The 18,340-nt window shown below is 36.5% G+C and overlaps 1 protein-coding gene and 2 non-coding genes across 3 annotated transcripts; all 3 read right to left on the bottom strand.

The window, feature by feature from the left end:
* Window positions 1-2,736: 2,736 nt before the first annotated feature.
* On the bottom strand, window positions 2,737-2,844 carry LOC132650162 (U6 spliceosomal RNA). The gene has a single exon (XR_009588557.1). It is a non-coding gene; the product is annotated as a U6 spliceosomal RNA (small nuclear RNA).
* A 3,155-nt stretch (window positions 2,845-5,999) lies between these two features.
* On the bottom strand, window positions 6,000-14,042 carry Hmgn5 (high mobility group nucleosome binding domain 5). The gene is made up of 6 exons (XM_060374532.1): window positions 13,817-14,042; window positions 12,043-12,066; window positions 11,492-11,521; window positions 11,187-11,240; window positions 9,092-9,229; window positions 6,000-7,174 (listed from the first exon to the last, which is right to left on the bottom strand). Exons 1-6 carry the CDS (start codon window positions 13,829-13,831, stop codon window positions 6,575-6,577), a joined length of 861 nt encoding a protein of 286 aa, XP_060230515.1. The 5' UTR covers window positions 13,832-14,042; the 3' UTR covers window positions 6,000-6,574.
* On the bottom strand, window positions 10,303-10,463 carry LOC132650202 (U1 spliceosomal RNA). Its single transcript, XR_009588588.1, has one exon. It is a non-coding gene; the product is annotated as a U1 spliceosomal RNA (small nuclear RNA).
* Window positions 14,043-18,340: the final 4,298 nt, after the last annotated feature.

Raw genomic sequence — 18,340 nt, 5'->3', positions numbered from 1 at the left:
GGGGTGGTTCAATATACAGAAATCCATCAATGTAATTCAACATATAAACAAACTGAAGGAGAAAAACCACATGGTCATCCCCAAAGATGCCGAAAAAGCATTTGACAAAGTCCAACACCCATTCATGTTTAAAGTCTTCGAGAGATCAGGAATACAAGGCACATACCTAAACATAGTAAAGGCAATATACAGCAAGCCTATAGCCAACATCAAACTCAACAGAGAGAAACTTAAATCAATCCCACTAAAATCAGGGACAAGGCAAGGCTGCCCGCTCTCTCCATATCTCTTCAACATAGTTCTGGAAGTCCTTGCTAGAGCAATAAGACAGTTGATGGAGATCAAGGGGATACAAATTGGAAAGGAAGAAGTCAAATTATCACTATTTGCAGATGATATGATAGTATACATGAGTGACCCCAAAAATTCTACCAGGGAACTCCTACAGCTGATAAACACCTTCAGCAAAGTGGCCGGATACAAAATTAACTCAAAAAAATCAATAGCCCTCGTGTATACAAAAAGACAAAAGGGCTGAGAAAGAAATTAGGGAACCAACACCCTTCACTATAGCCACAAAACCCCTAAAGTACCTTGGTTTAACCCTAACCAAGCAAGTCAAAGAATTGTATGAAAAAAATTTCAAGTCTCTGAAGCAAGAAATTGAAAAAGACATCAGAAGATGGAAAGATCTCCCGTGCTCATGGATCGGTAGGATTAACATAGTAAAAATGGCCATCCTGCCAAAAGCAATCTACAGATTCAATGTAATTCCCATCAAAATACCAACACAATTCTTTTGATACTCCCCCTTCTTCCATATCATTCCCTGCACCCTGCTGAAGGTTTGGTTATGAGTCTTAGTATCTGTTTTGATACACTTCTAGGTAAAGTCTTTCAGGGGCCCTCTGTGGTAGGCTCCTGTCCTGTTACTTGTTTTCTCCTACATCCAATGTCCAACCCATTTGTCTTTCTAAGTGAGAATTGATCATCTTACCCCAGGTCCTCTTTCTTGTTTCTCTTCTTTAGGTGCACATATTTTAGTATATTTATCCTATCTTATAGGACTATATAAGTGAGTATATACCATGTGTGTTGTTCTGCTCCTGGGATACCTCACTCAGGATGATCTTTTCTAGATCCTATCATTTGCCTTTAAATTTTATGATTTCCTTGTTTTTAAATGCTGAGTAGTATTCCATTGTGTAAAGTTGTAACACTGACAAGTGACTTACCTTTTCTCATTTCTAAGATAGTTTTTTCCTACAAACAACTACCAAATTCCAAAGTTCTACTGGCAGAATTGATTGTGGATTTAATATATTGTGGACTTAATATAACCTAATCTAAATTCTAGAAATCATATATTTGCTAGTAATTAGTTTGATAAGGTTTTCTACCTTAGTTTCTTCATCTCTCGAGTGACAATAATTGTAACATCTGCATCAAAGACAAATGCACACACTTTTATAAAAAAATGTTAAAAATTTTCAAATTCATAACCTTACATTACAATATCTTCTTTCTATTGTAGAAAACACACACACACACACACACACACACACATATTGATTTCCATTATATAATCAGAAACTCTGTTTCAACAAATATCAGATTTCATTTATACTATTTAGTATATTCCAATATGCCTGGATTGGATAACCCAGTTAAAAGGGATTTAAGGCAGAGATTATCAAGTAAACACACAGAAAAATCGTAATTTTGGTTCTTAGGACTACTTAAATTTTAGTGTTTATATTTTTGAAGAAAGGAAAACAGCTTTGATCTATACTGTTTTATGATTCTTCATATAAACAGAAAGTGGTAGTATGGGAAACATTTTAAAGCAAAGATATTTTTTAAAAGGCTTTACTAATTAGGATGATCAACTTCAGCTAATGTTAGAAAACTATTATTACTATAGGCAAAATTGGGCTTTCACCTACTTGCTATTTTCTTTTAAAAGTGCCGATATAATTTGCAGTACTGTCATTTGGGGGCTGGAGAGATGGCTCAGAGGGTAAGAGCTCTAGTTGCTCTTCCAGAGGTTCTGAGTTCAATTTCCAGCAACCCCATGATGGCTCACAACCATCTATAATGAGATTCGGTGCCCTCTTCTGGCCTTCAAGCATACATGCAGGTAGAATACTGTATATATAAAAATAAATATTAAAAAACAATACTATCTGTACATGGTTTACAGATAATATCAGTTTAATATTTATTAATTGAGATTATACAATGTGCTTCAATCATATTCATATCTCTTTTGCTTACCCTAACTCTTCCTAGAGCCACTCCAACCACCCTAAGGCCGCTAGTTGAATTACTATTAATGACAGATGGCAGGACTAAGAGTTTCTGTTTTCTTTTTGTAATTATAGTTATGTACAGAAAACTTAGTAGCGTACATTTAATCCAGTTTAGTGGCGAGTTCTTTAGCTTTTGCCTTTTCCATTTTGGCAATAGGAGTCACAGATTTAGGACTCAGGATATTCCCTCCCCAGTGGCAGTGGATCTCATCATATCTGTTTCTGTAATTGGTCCTAATAGCCTCCACCAGATTAGCCAGAGCACCCTTATAAAAATATGGAACACTTCAAGAACAGTCCTCCCCTATTAGTGGACTTGGAAAGGGGCAGGGAGAAGATGAGGGAGGAAAGGTGGGATTGGGAAGGAATGAGGGAGAGGGCTACCGCTGGGATACAAAGTAAATAACCTGTGATTAATAAAAAAATAAATAAATTGAAAAAAAAAGAATTTGTGTGTCATCCTTGCACAGGGGCCACGCTAATCTTCTCTGTATCATTCCAATTTTAGTGTATGTGCTGCTGAAGCAAGCACAGGACTAAGAGTTCTTAAATATCCAATTTTTTTTTTTTTAGTATTTATTCTTTTGATAATTTCATACAGGTAGTTACAGTATTTTGAACATATATATTTCTCCATCTCCCTCATTTCCCTCCCATTCTTGCTGGACTTCTTTCCTCCAAGTTTACCTCTTTCTTTTTTGTCTCCTCTCCCCCTTTTTGTGATTCACTAAGTTTAATCACAGTTGCTTGTATAAACACAGGTGGGAAGATATTTACTAGATCATGGGATACTTACCACTGGCTACAGCACTGAATAAAATGACTCTTCCTCTTCCAGTAGTCGTTAACTGTTAATGGTTCTTCCGGGAAGGGTGGGGCCTCAAGAACCCCTCCCATATCCTTAATGGAATATGAAAGGGCCCATCTTGTATAATTCTTATACAGGTAACTACATATGCTTTTTATGATAAGGATAAATTTTATCCAACATGTAAGTATAATAAGAAATCTCTATATTCTAAAAATGCAATTCAAATAAGCCATTTACCTGCTTGGTACAGATTTAATGTAATTTAATTTTTGACACAAATGTGGTGAAGCTACAACAGATTTTTTTTCTCTCTACTTCTGATGTTAAACAACTTGTTTTAAAAGGACTAGTTTGTTTTAACTTTACAAAAGTGCTTCATTAACATCTTCAAAAATTTAATTCTTTTAAAACAAAATTACTGTTTAAGGATTATCAAAACCTGGTTTTAAAAGTTTTCTCAAATTCATCTTTGTTGTCACAAAAAGTCATAATGATAGCCATTATATTATAGTTCATGATATTAAACTCTAGTTCTGACATACATCATTTGTCTCTTGTTTATGTTTTCCTAACTATGGTGCTTTAACAGGATTGTTATTTTATTTATTGAGGTAGAACTCCCCACATCCATTGATTTTGGCATTATGTCCAGCTTTGGTTTCTGTAATGGTCTCATTTTGATAACTGGTTACCCAATACAAAGTACTCAGCCCTGAAACCAAATGCATACAAACAAAAAGAACACAACTCAGTAGGTTATATTTAAGTATTTGGACAAACCTTGTATAACAAAGCAGAAAAACTTTATATAACCTAAAAATTATGTCTAATTCTTTTTTCCAATTTATTTCAATAAAATGAATTAGAAATTATTTACTCTTATGGTTTTAATAAAAATCTACCTAAAAAAATTCATGGTTTTGAGTATTTGACACTGAGATGATTGTCTTGTTTGTTGAGGTTATAGAACTTTAGGAGGTGGAACCTAGCTGAAGGGAGTAGGCTACAGAGGACATGCCCTGGGGCCCAGTTACCTTGGACATGGGCTTTCTGCTTGCTGGTAGGTATCATGTGAGCAAGCTGCCCAGCAAACTCCCACAGACACAAAACACTCCATTTTACTTATAATGACTTCCCCATACCAATGGACTACCTCCTCCAAACTGTCGGCCAAAGAAATCCTTTTTCCACTAACTTGTCTCTTTTAGTCATAAGAAGATAATGTTAACTTAATACATCTAGTTACAGGGTACAGGGTAATTTTGTGAAATTTATTGTTATTGTTTTTATATACATAAACAATGTTAATTCTTTCACCAATTCACTTTATGCATGTCCTCTTTATATATGAGCCACTGATTTCAATTAGCACTGCCCACAAGGCCATCTTCTGGAGCATGGGCAGTATATTTTGTTGATTCCTCTAAGAAAACTTTGATTATGGTGTATAATCCCTTCTTTTCCTATATCACACGCCTCAATGAGGGTAACCTTTAAAGTCACACTACAGAATTTTAGAAAAGCTTTCAGTACTATAAAGGATCAAATCACTTATTCTGCTCCCTCAGTATATTACCAAAACCTTGGGTTGCAGGTAAGATAAACTAAGATGTCTCCTATTAATAAAGAAACATTAAGTGGTCTTCATTAACAACTTTTCTCTATAAGGAGCTTAATGGAATTTTTTTTAATACTCTGGTTATTTCTCCACCTCATTTTTTAAAATGTTTATTTTTTTCTTTTTAAAGACTTATTTATTTATTATGCATACAATGTCTGCCTATGTTTACCTGCATGCCAGAAGAGGGCACCAGATCTCATGTTAGATGGTTGAGAGCCATCATGTGGTTGCTGGGAATTGAACTCAAGATCTCTAAATGAACCAGCTTTCCAGCCCCATTTTTCTACATATTTAGATAAGACCATTTTACTATAGATTTGCATCACAATTTTACCTTCATATCCAATGATACTTTCTCTGTAAATCAGCTAGCATTCCTTCTATTCAACTCCTTTTCCATTTTGCTATTGTTCAGACTTAGGAAAAAATTATACAAAACAAAAATTCTATGGGGTAGAGAATATAAGATCGATAAACAAAATAAGACCTAAAGAAAGTTTACTTTAGTATGAAAGAACAACTCTACTCTTGTATACCCTGTTCTTGTTAGGTAAATGTTTCATTCACTTATTGTTACAAGGTGAATCGGGCTACCTTGTCTAGAGGATAGGGTTTCACATGGAAAGAAAACTTATGTACTACTACAATTCTGACAAACCACCTGGGATGCCTTTATAGAGAGAAAACTGGGAGTGACACTCTGACCATTGACAACAGAAAGGATTAAAACAACTTCTTGTGGGATGTTCTGGCAGTATGTTTTCTGTCCTTGTAATGATATCCACTGAATTCTCGATGATTCTGCCTCTACCTCCAACTCTTAAATCTTTCAATCATAACACTTTTGTGATGTGCTTTAGCACATAAGCGACAAAGAATCATTGATCTTCATTGAAATTTTAAAAAGCTACTGCATGTCAAAGGACACCACTGATCAAACTATAACATAAACATGAATGAGTGTTCACTGCAGATCTGTAACTGATACAATTAAGACGCAATATAGATACTTATGAAAAATAAAATGTGCTTTGACTGAATGGAATATCCTTAAGCTACAAAAAAAATGAATGAATTAATGAACATATCTAAATCAACACACTGCATATTCTGAAGTGATTCTTGAGTTTTGTGCTATAATAATTGTATTTCAGTGAAAAAAAACTCAAACGCTTTTCTGAACACTATGTGGTATACAAAGCAAAGATATTAATATTCAACTAAACAAAAGTTTTTGAAATATCACAAACCATAATTATCTTCGTGGAACTTTTTTATTATGATAAATCCAACAAAACTTTGTGCGTACACATATAATTAAAACTGCCCTCCTGAAATAAGACATTCAAATTTCTTCAAAAATGAAATTAAAATTTTATATTTTTTCCAAGGTCCTAATAAAGTTATATTTGGTAATGGCAATTCTAATTCTTACGATTACCTGAAAATAGTTGACCTTCTTTATAAAAGCAACTTAGAGAACTACAGCAAAGTTGTACCAAACTTTTTCTTTTGAAATTTTCCTACTTTGCAAAATTATCACGTATAAGAATAAAATTGAAACTCAAAGATTTAATGCATAACTTACACACAGTGAAATTCACAAAATTCCAAGTATACATTTTATATTTTGCACTACCATAATCACAAAATGTATAAAGGTGTCATGTTAGGCATTCGGCAACTGATAACCTGTATGATGATGTTCCAAGATTGAATGATGCTAAAGAAAAGCACTGTTTATAAAATATCTGATAAAAATATTTATCTCTATTAACATTACAACAGGAAGGTACATATTACCAAATTATGATCTTACACAGGGCAGTTTTAGACAATACTCAGAGACTCCTTTTTTTCTCCATCTTGTTTCAATTCTTTCTTGGCAGCTTCGTTTTCAGCTTCCACCTTGTTTTCATCATTTCCTTCACCAACAAACTCTTTTACTTTTTCTTCTTTCTCCTTTCTATCTTCATCTTTTCCATCATCTTTATTCTTTCCACCTTCCTCATGCTGACCTTCCTTTCCATCTTCCTTATTTTCTTCGTTGCATTTTCCACTTTCCTTTTCCTCTTTCTGCTCTTTTACTTCTTCCTCTACTTTAACTTTCTCATCCTTCTCTTCTTCCTTTTCCCCATCTTCTTTTTCATTGTCTCCTTTTTCTTCATCATGTTTGTCTTCTTTTCCATCTTCGATCTCTGCTGCACCTGCTTTCTCTTCTAAGATATCTTCCCCTTTTCCATCTTCCACCTCTTCGCCTTTATCTTTGTCTTCTTTTTCATCTTCATGTTTCTCTATATTTTGAATGTTTTCTTCTAGCTCATCATCTTTTTCTTCTGCTGCCACTTCTTTCTTTTCTCCCCCATCTTCTTCAGTGGCTTCATTCATCTGTTCTTTCACTTCTTCAGCTTCCATTTTAGGAATGGGTACCTAGATATAATGAGGGGGAAAAAGTATTAAATTTAGAACTACTTTCTCTCTCTGGTTAAATTAGATTGATTATACCTGTTTCATCGAAAATATGCTTATATTTATTTTTTGCCAGAAAGTATTCTTACGGAAAACCATAATATAAAGAAAATATTTGAAATAATATACAAGCTTAGTAACTTGATATAAAGCACAAGTAAATGTCTGTAACCATAAATTCAATAAAGCTTGTCTTTATAATTTTTCCATTACAAATATAATGACACAAAATAAATAAATAAAAGGTGCTTAGTTATTTATTCTATGTCATAAATTCTCAGTAAGTAAAACATGTGGAGGTAAAGTCCTTGGGAAAATAATGCTGTTTTTTTTTTTTTTTTTCTTTTCTTTTCTTGTGAGACAAAGTTTTGCTACAAAGCCCAGGTTGGCCTTGAATTCACGGTGCTTCTTCAGCTTCCATTTACCAAGCAAATATTTCCTGTGTTGGTTTGAGTAAGAATGGCTGCAATAGGCTTGTATAATTAAATGTTTAGTCATCTAGGAGTGGTACTTGAGAAGGATTTGGAGATGTAACCTTGTTGGGGAAGGTGTGTCCTTGTAGTGGCCACTAAGGGTGGGCTTTGAGGTTTCAGAACCCCAAGTCAGGCCCAGTGTCATTTTCTCTTCCTGTTGCCTGTGAATCCAGATGTAGTACTTTGAGCTACTACTCCAACACCATGTCAGCTTGTGTGCTGCCATACTCCAGCCATGATGATAATAGACTAAACCTCAGAAACCGTAAGCCAGCCCCAATTAAATACTTTCTTTTATACAAGTTACTATGGTCATGATGTCTCTGCACTGCAATAAAACCCAAAAATACTACAGTAATAAGGTTGTACCATCAAGCACAAGTTACATTTGTGCATTGTGTGTGTATATGTGTGTTTCCATTCTTCGAACTGGCTATGAGGTTGAACAGGTAGGCCTGGAACTCACAGAGAACCACATTCCTTCCAGCACATTTGTGCTTTTTGTTTTTTTTTTGTTTTGTTTTGTTTTTCTTTTTCTTTTTTTGTTTTTTGAGACAGGGTTTCTCTGTATAGTCTTGGCTGTCTCATTTCATAGACCAGGCTGGACTTGGACTCAAAGTCACAGAGACCCGCCTTTGTCTCCCAGAGTGCTGGTATTACAGGCATCCACCACAGCGCTGGGATTCACATTTGTGCTTTTTAAAAAACAAAAATTACTTCAAAATCTAAGTATGATTACTTAGATTTTATACACATGCACATGTTTGGTTTAATGCCTTACTTTAGGTATTTTACTAGAATACCTGAAAGTGTAGTATACATTAAGTATATGAAGCAAAAGTCATTAAAAAATGATACAAGTCTGGCCATGTAACTTAGTTGATAATGTGTGAATGCATGAAGCTCTGAGCAGGATCAACAGCATGGTATGTGTGGTGGTACAGACCTGTAATCACAGTACTTAGGAGGTGGAGGCAAGGGGAAGTTCCAGGTCATGAGTTTGAGGCCATCCTGGGTTACATGAGACCTTGTCTGGGAAAAAAAAAAGTTCTATGCTAGTTTATTTTACCTTCTATAGAGGAAATAAAATGTCATTTTCTGGGAAAAGAAGTTACAAATAGTCTATGTGTTAACAAAAGGAATTAAAGGTTGGCCTATATTTAATAAGAGAATTATATTTGTAGTAAGACAGACTTACTGGCATTGTTAAAACACAAGTAAGGCTAATCAACTGCTTCTGCTTTCACTTACTTGCAAAGCTCAAATTTTCCATTCATTTTTCTATTTAGATACCATTATACCACAGAACCACTACTCATTTCTATTTATATTTTTGAACTTTGGGCAAATAAGATTGCTTTCACTTGCATTTCAAGAAAATATATTTGTTAATATTTCAAGTTACCTCAGTAATTTTGGTTTCTCCATTTTCAGTGTTTTCCATGTTGCATTCTTCTTTAACGTCATCTGGCTTGGTTTCAGGAATCGTTATGGCACCTGCATCTTTGTTTTCTTCCACAACAACATTGGTTGTTTTCATTTTCTTCCCAACAACACAAAAATAATAAAAATACAGAATTTAGTTGCTCTGTTGATTAAATAGCTAAAGTTACATTAGCAGCTGATAAAATAATTTACGGAAAGCTTTAACACACTACCTATAAATCTGACAGAATAAAATTAACATATAACTCTTACAGTGTTTCTTCTAAGCAGAATTAAAAATGAATTGTTACCATATAAATGAAAGAAATCTTCTTTCTTGCTAAGTGTGATGAGAAATAACAAGTTAGTGTTCACCAGTGCCCACCAAGGTCCAATTCCCAGCATCAGATTAGACTGATAAATTGAATGTCCTCTTACCAAAAGTCATTTTATTGCTGTATAGTCGTATCATTAGCAATAGGGTTGTGTTAATTATGAAGTCTCCATTGGTAGTAATTAAGAGAAATGTCATGCTAGAACATCAATTTAGACACATTTAGAAGAGATCATCATAGGATGCAGCTGTTTTAATCTTTGTCTGTAAGCTACACAGTTCCTTGAACTTTTGTTTTTTGTTTTGTTTTACTATAAGGAAGTTCTTTGCTTCAGTTTATACACAGTAAGATCATTTATTTAAGATGCTAGAAAAGTGAAGATGCCTAGATCTTCACTTAGGTAGAGTGAGCTTGAGAAAATATATAAATCTCTTTTAGATTGTGATTTCATATATAAAAATATAATACCACTCACTGCAAAGGGACATTATTGAGAAATTGAGAAAACTCATACGGATTGTGTTAGAAATTATATACTGTAACATACGTAAAAGCCACTATTCTGTTAAAAAATGAGAAACAGATCTGAGAAAGATAATTTTTAAAGTGCATGCTTCTATAATACCCATCATGGTTTACTCCCAACCGTTTACCCATCCTCCCTCTCAGTACAACCTGCAGAAGAACAGTTCATCAGCTAGCAGCTGCATCAATATATAAATTGACTGATTAAGATAAACAATATTTAAGATCTCTTAATAAGAAATATCAAAAAGCATCTTACAAGAATGACCATAGTTTGCTGTGTCTTCAGTCACAAAATGAGACTAGATGATCTCAAAAATTCATTTCTCCCAGAGGAAAGCACTAATACAGTTTCCACTACCACAATTATGCAGTCACATTCCCCATATCTGGGAAAATTTCAGGGGTCAGCACATTTGAAGTGCAATGGATAACCCTTTCCCTGGGAAAACCACCTTTGTGACCATGGTATCTCCCCGGCCATGTAAGTATTCAAATATTCTTGTGGGATTTTTTTTTTGGCGGGGGGAGGGAAAAAGGATTAATTTTTAGTCTACCATCTAGGGAAGTCAGGACAGGAACTTGGAGGCAAGTGCTGATGCAGAAGCCATGGAGGAATGCTTCTTACTGGCTTCCTCTCATCAAATATTCTTTATAACTTTAATATTTTCTGATTTTTAATTCAACCAACTTTTAGAAAAAAATATGTATAGAGCAGTTAACAGTTAACTTAATATTGATTTTATTGTTCTTTCAGCTTGTCATTAGGTATAACATCCAAGCACAGAAGCCTATATAAAATCAGTTGACTCCATTTAAAGCAGCATAAATGAAAGCACTTCCTGAAGTATTAGCAAATATTAGTTACTACTATTATTATAACACCCTATTGGGTTACTGCAGTTTAAGACCTTTGTTTTCCCAGGAATATTGGTAAATCTCAATGGCATATACATTTAGTATATGGTCTGCCCACCAACATTTTTATTTTACATTTACAATATTCTGGTTGTAACTATCAAATAAAATGCTAAGATAAAGCTACCAATAACAAAACATGTACAAATATTCAACACCCAGTAGATTATTTGTACTGTATGGTACATAATATTTCTGTTCAAGCAAGCTATGAAGAAAACAAAAGGATGAGTTGTGTGTTCTTTTACAATTTATTAAGAAAGCATTTTCTTTAACTTAATTCAATTTAATATTTACCCTTGAAGTTGATGCTCTTTTAGGTTTTAACTCTGGTGTAACAGGCACAGGCATCTGCATCAGAAAATGTCATTATATAAGAAAAACACAAGAAGAAGTCATATTTGAAGAAAGCACTAACAATGAAATACATGAGTATGACTTTAACTAAGCACTAGGAGAAGAACCCTTTTCTTTAATGTGTAAAATGTCTCCCATAAACCTTCCAAATAAGCCCTGTATTAAACATAATATTATGCAGACTTCTACAGTTCTAAAAACTCCACTCCAAGATACACTGGCATCATTTTTCAAAGGCCACTTACAGCAGACAGTCGGGCTGATCTTCTCTTTGGCTGAAAGTGGAAAAAAAATAGTCAAAAGAATTATGGTTATACAAATCTTCAATTATTTTTACTGAGAAAATCTCTAGTGCAACACTGTGTAAATATTGCTATTAAGGAAGTGATTATAAATCTCATATAACAATAACATCTAAGCCCCTCCACCTTTTATATGCTAAAGGTAACAAAATCCCATTACAAGCTTCTTTCGCTGAACTAAACCTGCAAAGTGGCTATTGCCAAGGAGCACATTTAAAAATGAAAATATACGTTTCCACACACCAACTGACAAAACAGAATTTGAGCCTAAAAAGGTGCTTTCTGGATCTTATAGCATAACAAGCAAAGTAAGGTCCTAAATTAAAAAAATGTCTGTCATTTTTTATTAGTGTACTTTAAAGAAAGCGCTGGCATACACAAACTGGTACTCACTTGGTACAAATATAACTACCAGCATTTTATTTTTACCTATTTATGTGTCTTTAGTTTCTAAAATGGTTGCATTTTCCCCCAGAGAAACTAAAGACACTCACCTCCTGACTCGCATCACCTGCAGCCTAAGTAGAGGGAGAAAATACAAAAAAAGAAATAAGGTCATCAATATAAACGTGTAGAGCAGAAAATGTTGCAGATGGATTATAATTACAACTTTAGACACTTGTGACTTTTTTTCCCCCGGGTTCCCGCTCCAGCAGCCACGTGTTGTTTTCTAGCTGCTATTCTACATCTGCTCTTTTAGTAACATGAAACGTGCACCAAGATGCAAGTTCATGCTCAAGACACATTTACAAAGAATCAGTATAACCTCTCTGATAACGTCTCTTAAAAACAAATCCTTTTCATTTCGATTTCCACCTGCTCTAATGTTAAAGTCAAAACAAGGGTTGGGGCAGGACGAACGAAGGCGGAGCTTCTTGCAATTTCCCTTTCTTGCCTTATGTTTGCTTTGCAAGTGTGTCTACCTGACCAGCTCTACTGATTATGGACTATTTTCTTCCTCAAGTTCTACTTACAAAAACAACAACCCCACCATACTTTCAAGGAAGAACGTCTTTGTTCTAATGTCAACGTTTTGTTTGGAGAAAGCAGGCAGCGAATTTTAAAACTTCCCGCCACTACCTGCTACAAGGTTGCTGTCAGCTCTGCAAAACAGCGAGATCCACTGCACAAACAGAAAAGAGACCCGGGGGGGGGGGGAGCCTCAGAAAGTGGAGTGGTGATTAAAAACAATTGCTTTCGGTATCCGAGTAGCCCTTTACACTGGGAATTACCAGGCTATTATTTAAACGCTTCATACAGCTCCTGAGCACCGAGGCATTTCAGCCTGGTTTCTATGTTCTAGGAATACAGAAGGCGGACGGATTCACAAACACATAAAAAACAATCATAAGGCTTTTACACTAGCACGATGTTTTACGTTTTCACCAAGCAATGAAACAGTATTCCATCATTCCTTTTTAATTGTAAGACATTTGAGGACAAACACACACACACTGAGCTTCAACTTATTTCCTATTTGCAAGGAGACAGGAATTTTGAAGTGAAGGGTTACAGAGGACCTGTAGACCTTGGTAGCTCAGATCAACTCCCTACGTCGAAAGTGTACAAATCCCCCCCGACCCCCAAAGCAGGCAGTAGTTTCTCGGACAGGGCACTCTAATCACCTTTCCACCTTTAACTAGAGAGTTCCTAGAGTGCCAAATCTCTCAGATCTAAAGTTTCTAATTAGAGCGGTGAATCTCTCCCTTCTCTAGGACAGTTTGAAGTCTGCGCCGCCTAATGGCACAGGATTACCATTGCATAGCCATCTGGCATGACAAGAAGTGGAGGAGGGAAGAGGGGGAAAAAAGGAAAAAAGAAAACGGAAAGAACAAAGGCAAAAACAAGAGAAAGCCAGGGCTTTCGTTCTTCCAAACGGGACGGTTCACGAGAAAAGCTGGAGGTAGAGAAGGAAGCTGGCGCTGGAAGTGTGGTTGGGAGAAGAGTTCTCCAATAGGGTAAGCGGAGGAAGGGGGGTGGGGTAGGAAGCGACAGCACAGCGCTATGGCTGTTTGTAATTCAGCATGGAGACACCTCTCAAACGATTCTCTCCCTTAAACAAAACAAGCCAAAAGTGAACTACCAGTTGCATATGAGACCTTCCGAAACCAAGCACAGATGGCTCACTACCTTTCCCTCGCCTTCCTTTCAGAACATCACAAAATCAAACTAGAAACCAAATTGCTGTTTCAAAAAGATAGAAATCTCTGCCATAGGAAATGTGTATTTCGGCAGCAAATCTCCCGTCTATCTTCCCATTTCACTTACCTTTCTTTTGGGCATTGTTGCAGCTCTCCGCAGGAGATCCTTAGGCTGGAGGGAAAAAAGCCAAGAGCAGTCTCGGCCTGACCGCTCCGCGAGCGACTGAGTTTTCAATGAACTAATTACAGCACGATATGTACTCGCTCCCCCCTCCTCTTAAAAAAAAAATCTCTCGTTATTGGCAACATTAAACACGCCAAGACGCAACCAAACTACGTGAATGGTTAGCCGAAGTAGGAGCCAGGTTGGAGTGACAGGCTGTCAGGCCAATGAGGGGAGGTGGCCGGTTCGGGAGGCGTGGCCCGCGAACTTGCCCGAAGCCTTCGTAGGCAGCCGGCTTTGAGTGCCTCTAGGGTGCCGGAGTCCACGCACTTAGCAGACGTGACCAGCAGGAAGTCCAGTTTTCTTGCCTTTTCACCCTTTTATGCTATAATGACAAGCGAAAGCTCGAACATTTGTTTGTTTGTTTTTTCTGCGACCTCCACCCACCCCCTTGCTTCTTCGTGCGAGGTGGTGGGCCCTTTTGAGACTGGTTTGAGCCAGAAGCTCTGGTCTTTCCCAGTTGTCAAGAGGGTGAGATTGAAGTGGCAGAAGCACCATTTAGAGATCAGAAAAAGAGTGGGAACGTTTCTGGTCCTGAGAACTTCCCGCCAAAGCTAAACTGTGGTCCTGGCTTAAGAAGTGAGCCAGAACTGCGCGCCTCCCTTAAGTGGAGAGTAGCAATAAATCTGGGACCTGGAAGAACAGGCCGCCTACCTACTAAAAGAGCCGTTACACCAAAGGAAGGAGAATTGAATGGGGCCAAGCGGGGAGTCTATAATAGCAGAGACTGTAATATCAGAGGTCTATCCAGAGGAAAAACACTGACTTTAATGAGTTCATATTTCAGAATTAATTTGCTATCTTCATTACTGAAACTTGAGGTGTCTCCTTAATTTTTTATTTTGTTTTATTTTTACCCACTGAAGTGTTCCCTAAACCTATTCTAGTCTCAGTGTTTTAAGTAGCAGCTTTCTGTTCTGAGAATCTTCCATTTGTCTTCTAGTGTCAGAGTCTGAGACCTAAAAGTAAAGAATAAGATGCCTGGAAATAATTCTGATTAAAACAGCATTGAGGGCTACTACTGGAACTAAGCAGATTCCTGCAGCTTTTTGTGAGATGTGCTTTGCTTGGGTTGTTGAAAGAGCTAATTGTATTAAAAAGCGCTTCAACAACAGTCTGCACTCCCTAAGCTGAAAGTCTAATCAACGAGAACCTTTTACATAGTTACTTAAAAATTTAGGCTCTGGCTTGGTGGTGCACCCCTTTAATCCCAACACTTGGGAGGCAAAAGCAGGCAGATCACTGTGAGATTAAAAACCCTCACTATCTACACAGGAAACAAGCCAGAGCTAACTAGTGCATCCCCTGACTCAATTCTTTTTATGTTCATGTAACTGAAAGAAAGACGAGACCATTTATTTAAAAGAATACTAGCCTGGTTTGGTGGTGGCAATGTAGCTGTGAGATACTGAGATTCAAGTCATTGTAAGGTAAATACACATTATGCCACAAACAAACAAGCAAAAAACAAAACCAAACATGATTGCTCTATTATCTACACAATGCCGAACCACCTGTTCATTCTAAAATACACCGAGAAAGAGCCCTTTCACTTTTAGATTTGCCTCTTTTTCCGTAGCCTGAGCAGTTAAACAAACCACTTACCCTAAGACAAACTGAACCTATTCTCCTAACTTCAGCTTGCATTCTTATTCAAGTAGACAAATCAGAAAGTCGAATTTGCATTTGCTTCCTTTGCCTGCAGTTAGGTGTCACCTGACCAGGCTCAAGATGTGTCTTTTAGTTACCTTTAAGTGAAAGCATTATTGGAAGAACCTAGGTATGTTTCAGTAATTTACTTTTTCTGAGAGAAAATTGTCTCCAGTATAAGAATTGTCTCATAAGGATAAGGGAAAAATGAAGAGAATGAAAACTGAAAAATGAAGAGAATGAAAGAGAATGTTAGCACTGGAATGCATTCATTCAAAGTTTCTTATTTACCATTATTTTGTAGGTTGGATTATTGTTTTTGTAGACTAGCTTATAAAAATGCAAACCCCTCTGGCATGCAAAGTTGCAGTACACAATGTCTCCCCTTAGGGATTTTTGTAGCTCTGTAGGTTTGAGAAAACAGATGCATATGTATCTACAAATCAAAGTTGCATTTATTATATGAACTGTGAAGCTTATATTTAATAATACAGTGAGACTGGGCTGGGAAGGCTGTTTTAAAACTGAGGTATTTGAAAACAGCTTTTGTTGAGTAAGTAGAATCTGGCTCTGAACCCTTCTGGAGATTGTTACACTGTAACAAACACAGAGGCAGACAACACGAGTACTTGTTGAGGGAACAGACTGCCCAGTCCCAGTAAATTGAAACAAACGATGTTGGTATAATGTTCATGTAGAATATATATACGATTTACCCTTGTTCATTCAAATGCTGATATCTCTACACCTCTATCTAGTTTCAATCTCGACATTGCATTGTGATTTTTATTCTAAGTATCACCTGTCTCTTTGTGTAAGCAAGCCACCATTTGTTCTCTGTAATTGCAATAAAACAACCAGCCAGTGCTGTGCAATGGAGAGAATAGGGTGGAACATCCTGGTCCAAAGGGGAGGAGAAAGAAGGAGTAGGACAGTGGGAGAGCAGAGATTAACATGAGAGGACTTGGAACCATGAGGAGAGGTGAATCAGACCTAAGATATGACTAAAAGCAAGTATAATGTTGGAAATTCTGAATGGGAGGAAGCTATGTGGGCTTGGAAGTTTAGGATGGAGTAATCACTGCCCAGCATTGTGCTCTAAATTAACTAAATACATCCTAGATTCTGTGTGGTGATTTGGGTATACAGCTGGTTAACTAAAAGTTATATCAATAGTAAATTTTAATATTCAACAACAAATGGAGTACCAAGGTGTGGCAGAATTTGCAGTAATCTAGCAAGAACTTACATAGAAAGTAAAACTACAGAACAATTTTTCAGTTCTGTACTTTAAAAACAAAGTAAAGGTAGTTCCTAAGCTAGGAGCTCACAGCTGAATTAGGTAGACCCCCTGCAGAGCAGCAAGTCCTCCAGCAGGCCACAAAAAAAAACAAAAGTTGATACATACAAACCCCAGACCCGAGTTTCTTTAAGTAGAGAAAAAAAAAGTGGCTCTTTAGTAAGGAAGCTTTTCAAAGCCAGACTTTGCTAGCCAAGGCAGAAAACAAAATCCCCTTGAGAAGAGGTTCTTGCAAATCTGAGGAGCAAATATTTGTGGATCCATTAACTTCCAAGAGTGAGGAAGGGGTCAGGATCTAGTGAGGGAGGTAGAAAAAATACTTCTCCCTGGAAGACAGACAGAAAAGCCTGAAGCATCTGAACTAGTAAAGTCTGAAAGGGAAGCAGGGTGTAAGAAAGTAAAGTTCTTAGGGAAAGGTTAAAAAAGATAATTTTCTATGTTGATAATTTTCTATGGAGGAAAACACAATGATACAGTGCTTCTGGATACAATTTGAGTTTGTTTCTCCTAGCATATGAATAAGATTTTCAGTGACAATTTCAGTTTTATATATCCTCTTTGGGAAAGATCAGGATAAGACAGACTTAGAGAAAGAAGAGACGGAGAAAATAGATGCTAAATTAAAGGCCATAGAACAGAGGTTCGGGGAATCTTTGAATCAAAATACAGAGCCTTCAGAGCAATCCAATCTGGTACTTACAATAACGCCTAAAGAGGTTGTTCTAGATGAAAAAAGTCTGCAAAGGCTTAAAGATATTGGAAAATGTCAGCCTACTGAGATGCTGGAGAGAAAGTCTTCAGCTATAGGCCAGCTTGGTCAGAATGGAGATTGTGTGTGTATTATTAAGGTTCAATAACTAGATGAAGGCCTATATGCTAAAGTAGAAATGCAGATCCTGTTTAGTGTTGTCTCAGAACAAGGTTATACAGTAGCTGGTGTGTTCCATCTTACAGAGTTTAGAGAACTGAAACACATGAACCATGCCATAGATTCATATGCTTCCAGTGGACTTTTGCCTTAAATTCTGGAGAGCATGATCCTAAGGATACACATTTGTTAGAGATGGTGAATGTTTTGGAGATGCCCTTGCAAATTGGAGCTGATGGTGCTTCGCCATGTATATCCATTGGAATTCAACAATATTTTAGACATGACATGAAACCTATTGTAGATATAACTTATAATCCTACAGTCAAACAAATTTGAAAATATCTAATAGTAATTTAGACGGTCATAAAACAGAAGGGAAATATATCTCCCTAAAATAGATTAAATAATAACTTATCAATTTTGAAATGTTTAAATGAGGGGGCTGGAGAACTGGTTCAGCACTAAAGAGCACTGTCTGCTCTTCCAGAGATCCTGAGTTCAATTCCCAGCAACCACATGGTGGCTCACAACCATCTACACTGGTGTCTGATGACCTCTTCTAGCATGCAGGTGTACATGCAGAAAGAACACTCATATAACCTCATAT

The sequence above is a fragment of the Meriones unguiculatus genome, chromosome X, assembly GCF_030254825.1.
Source record: "Meriones unguiculatus strain TT.TT164.6M chromosome X, Bangor_MerUng_6.1, whole genome shotgun sequence".
Taxonomy (NCBI): domain Eukaryota; kingdom Metazoa; phylum Chordata; class Mammalia; order Rodentia; family Muridae; genus Meriones; species Meriones unguiculatus.
The sequence above is the reverse complement of the archived record's forward strand: the minus strand, read 5'-3'. Positions and strand labels throughout refer to the sequence as shown.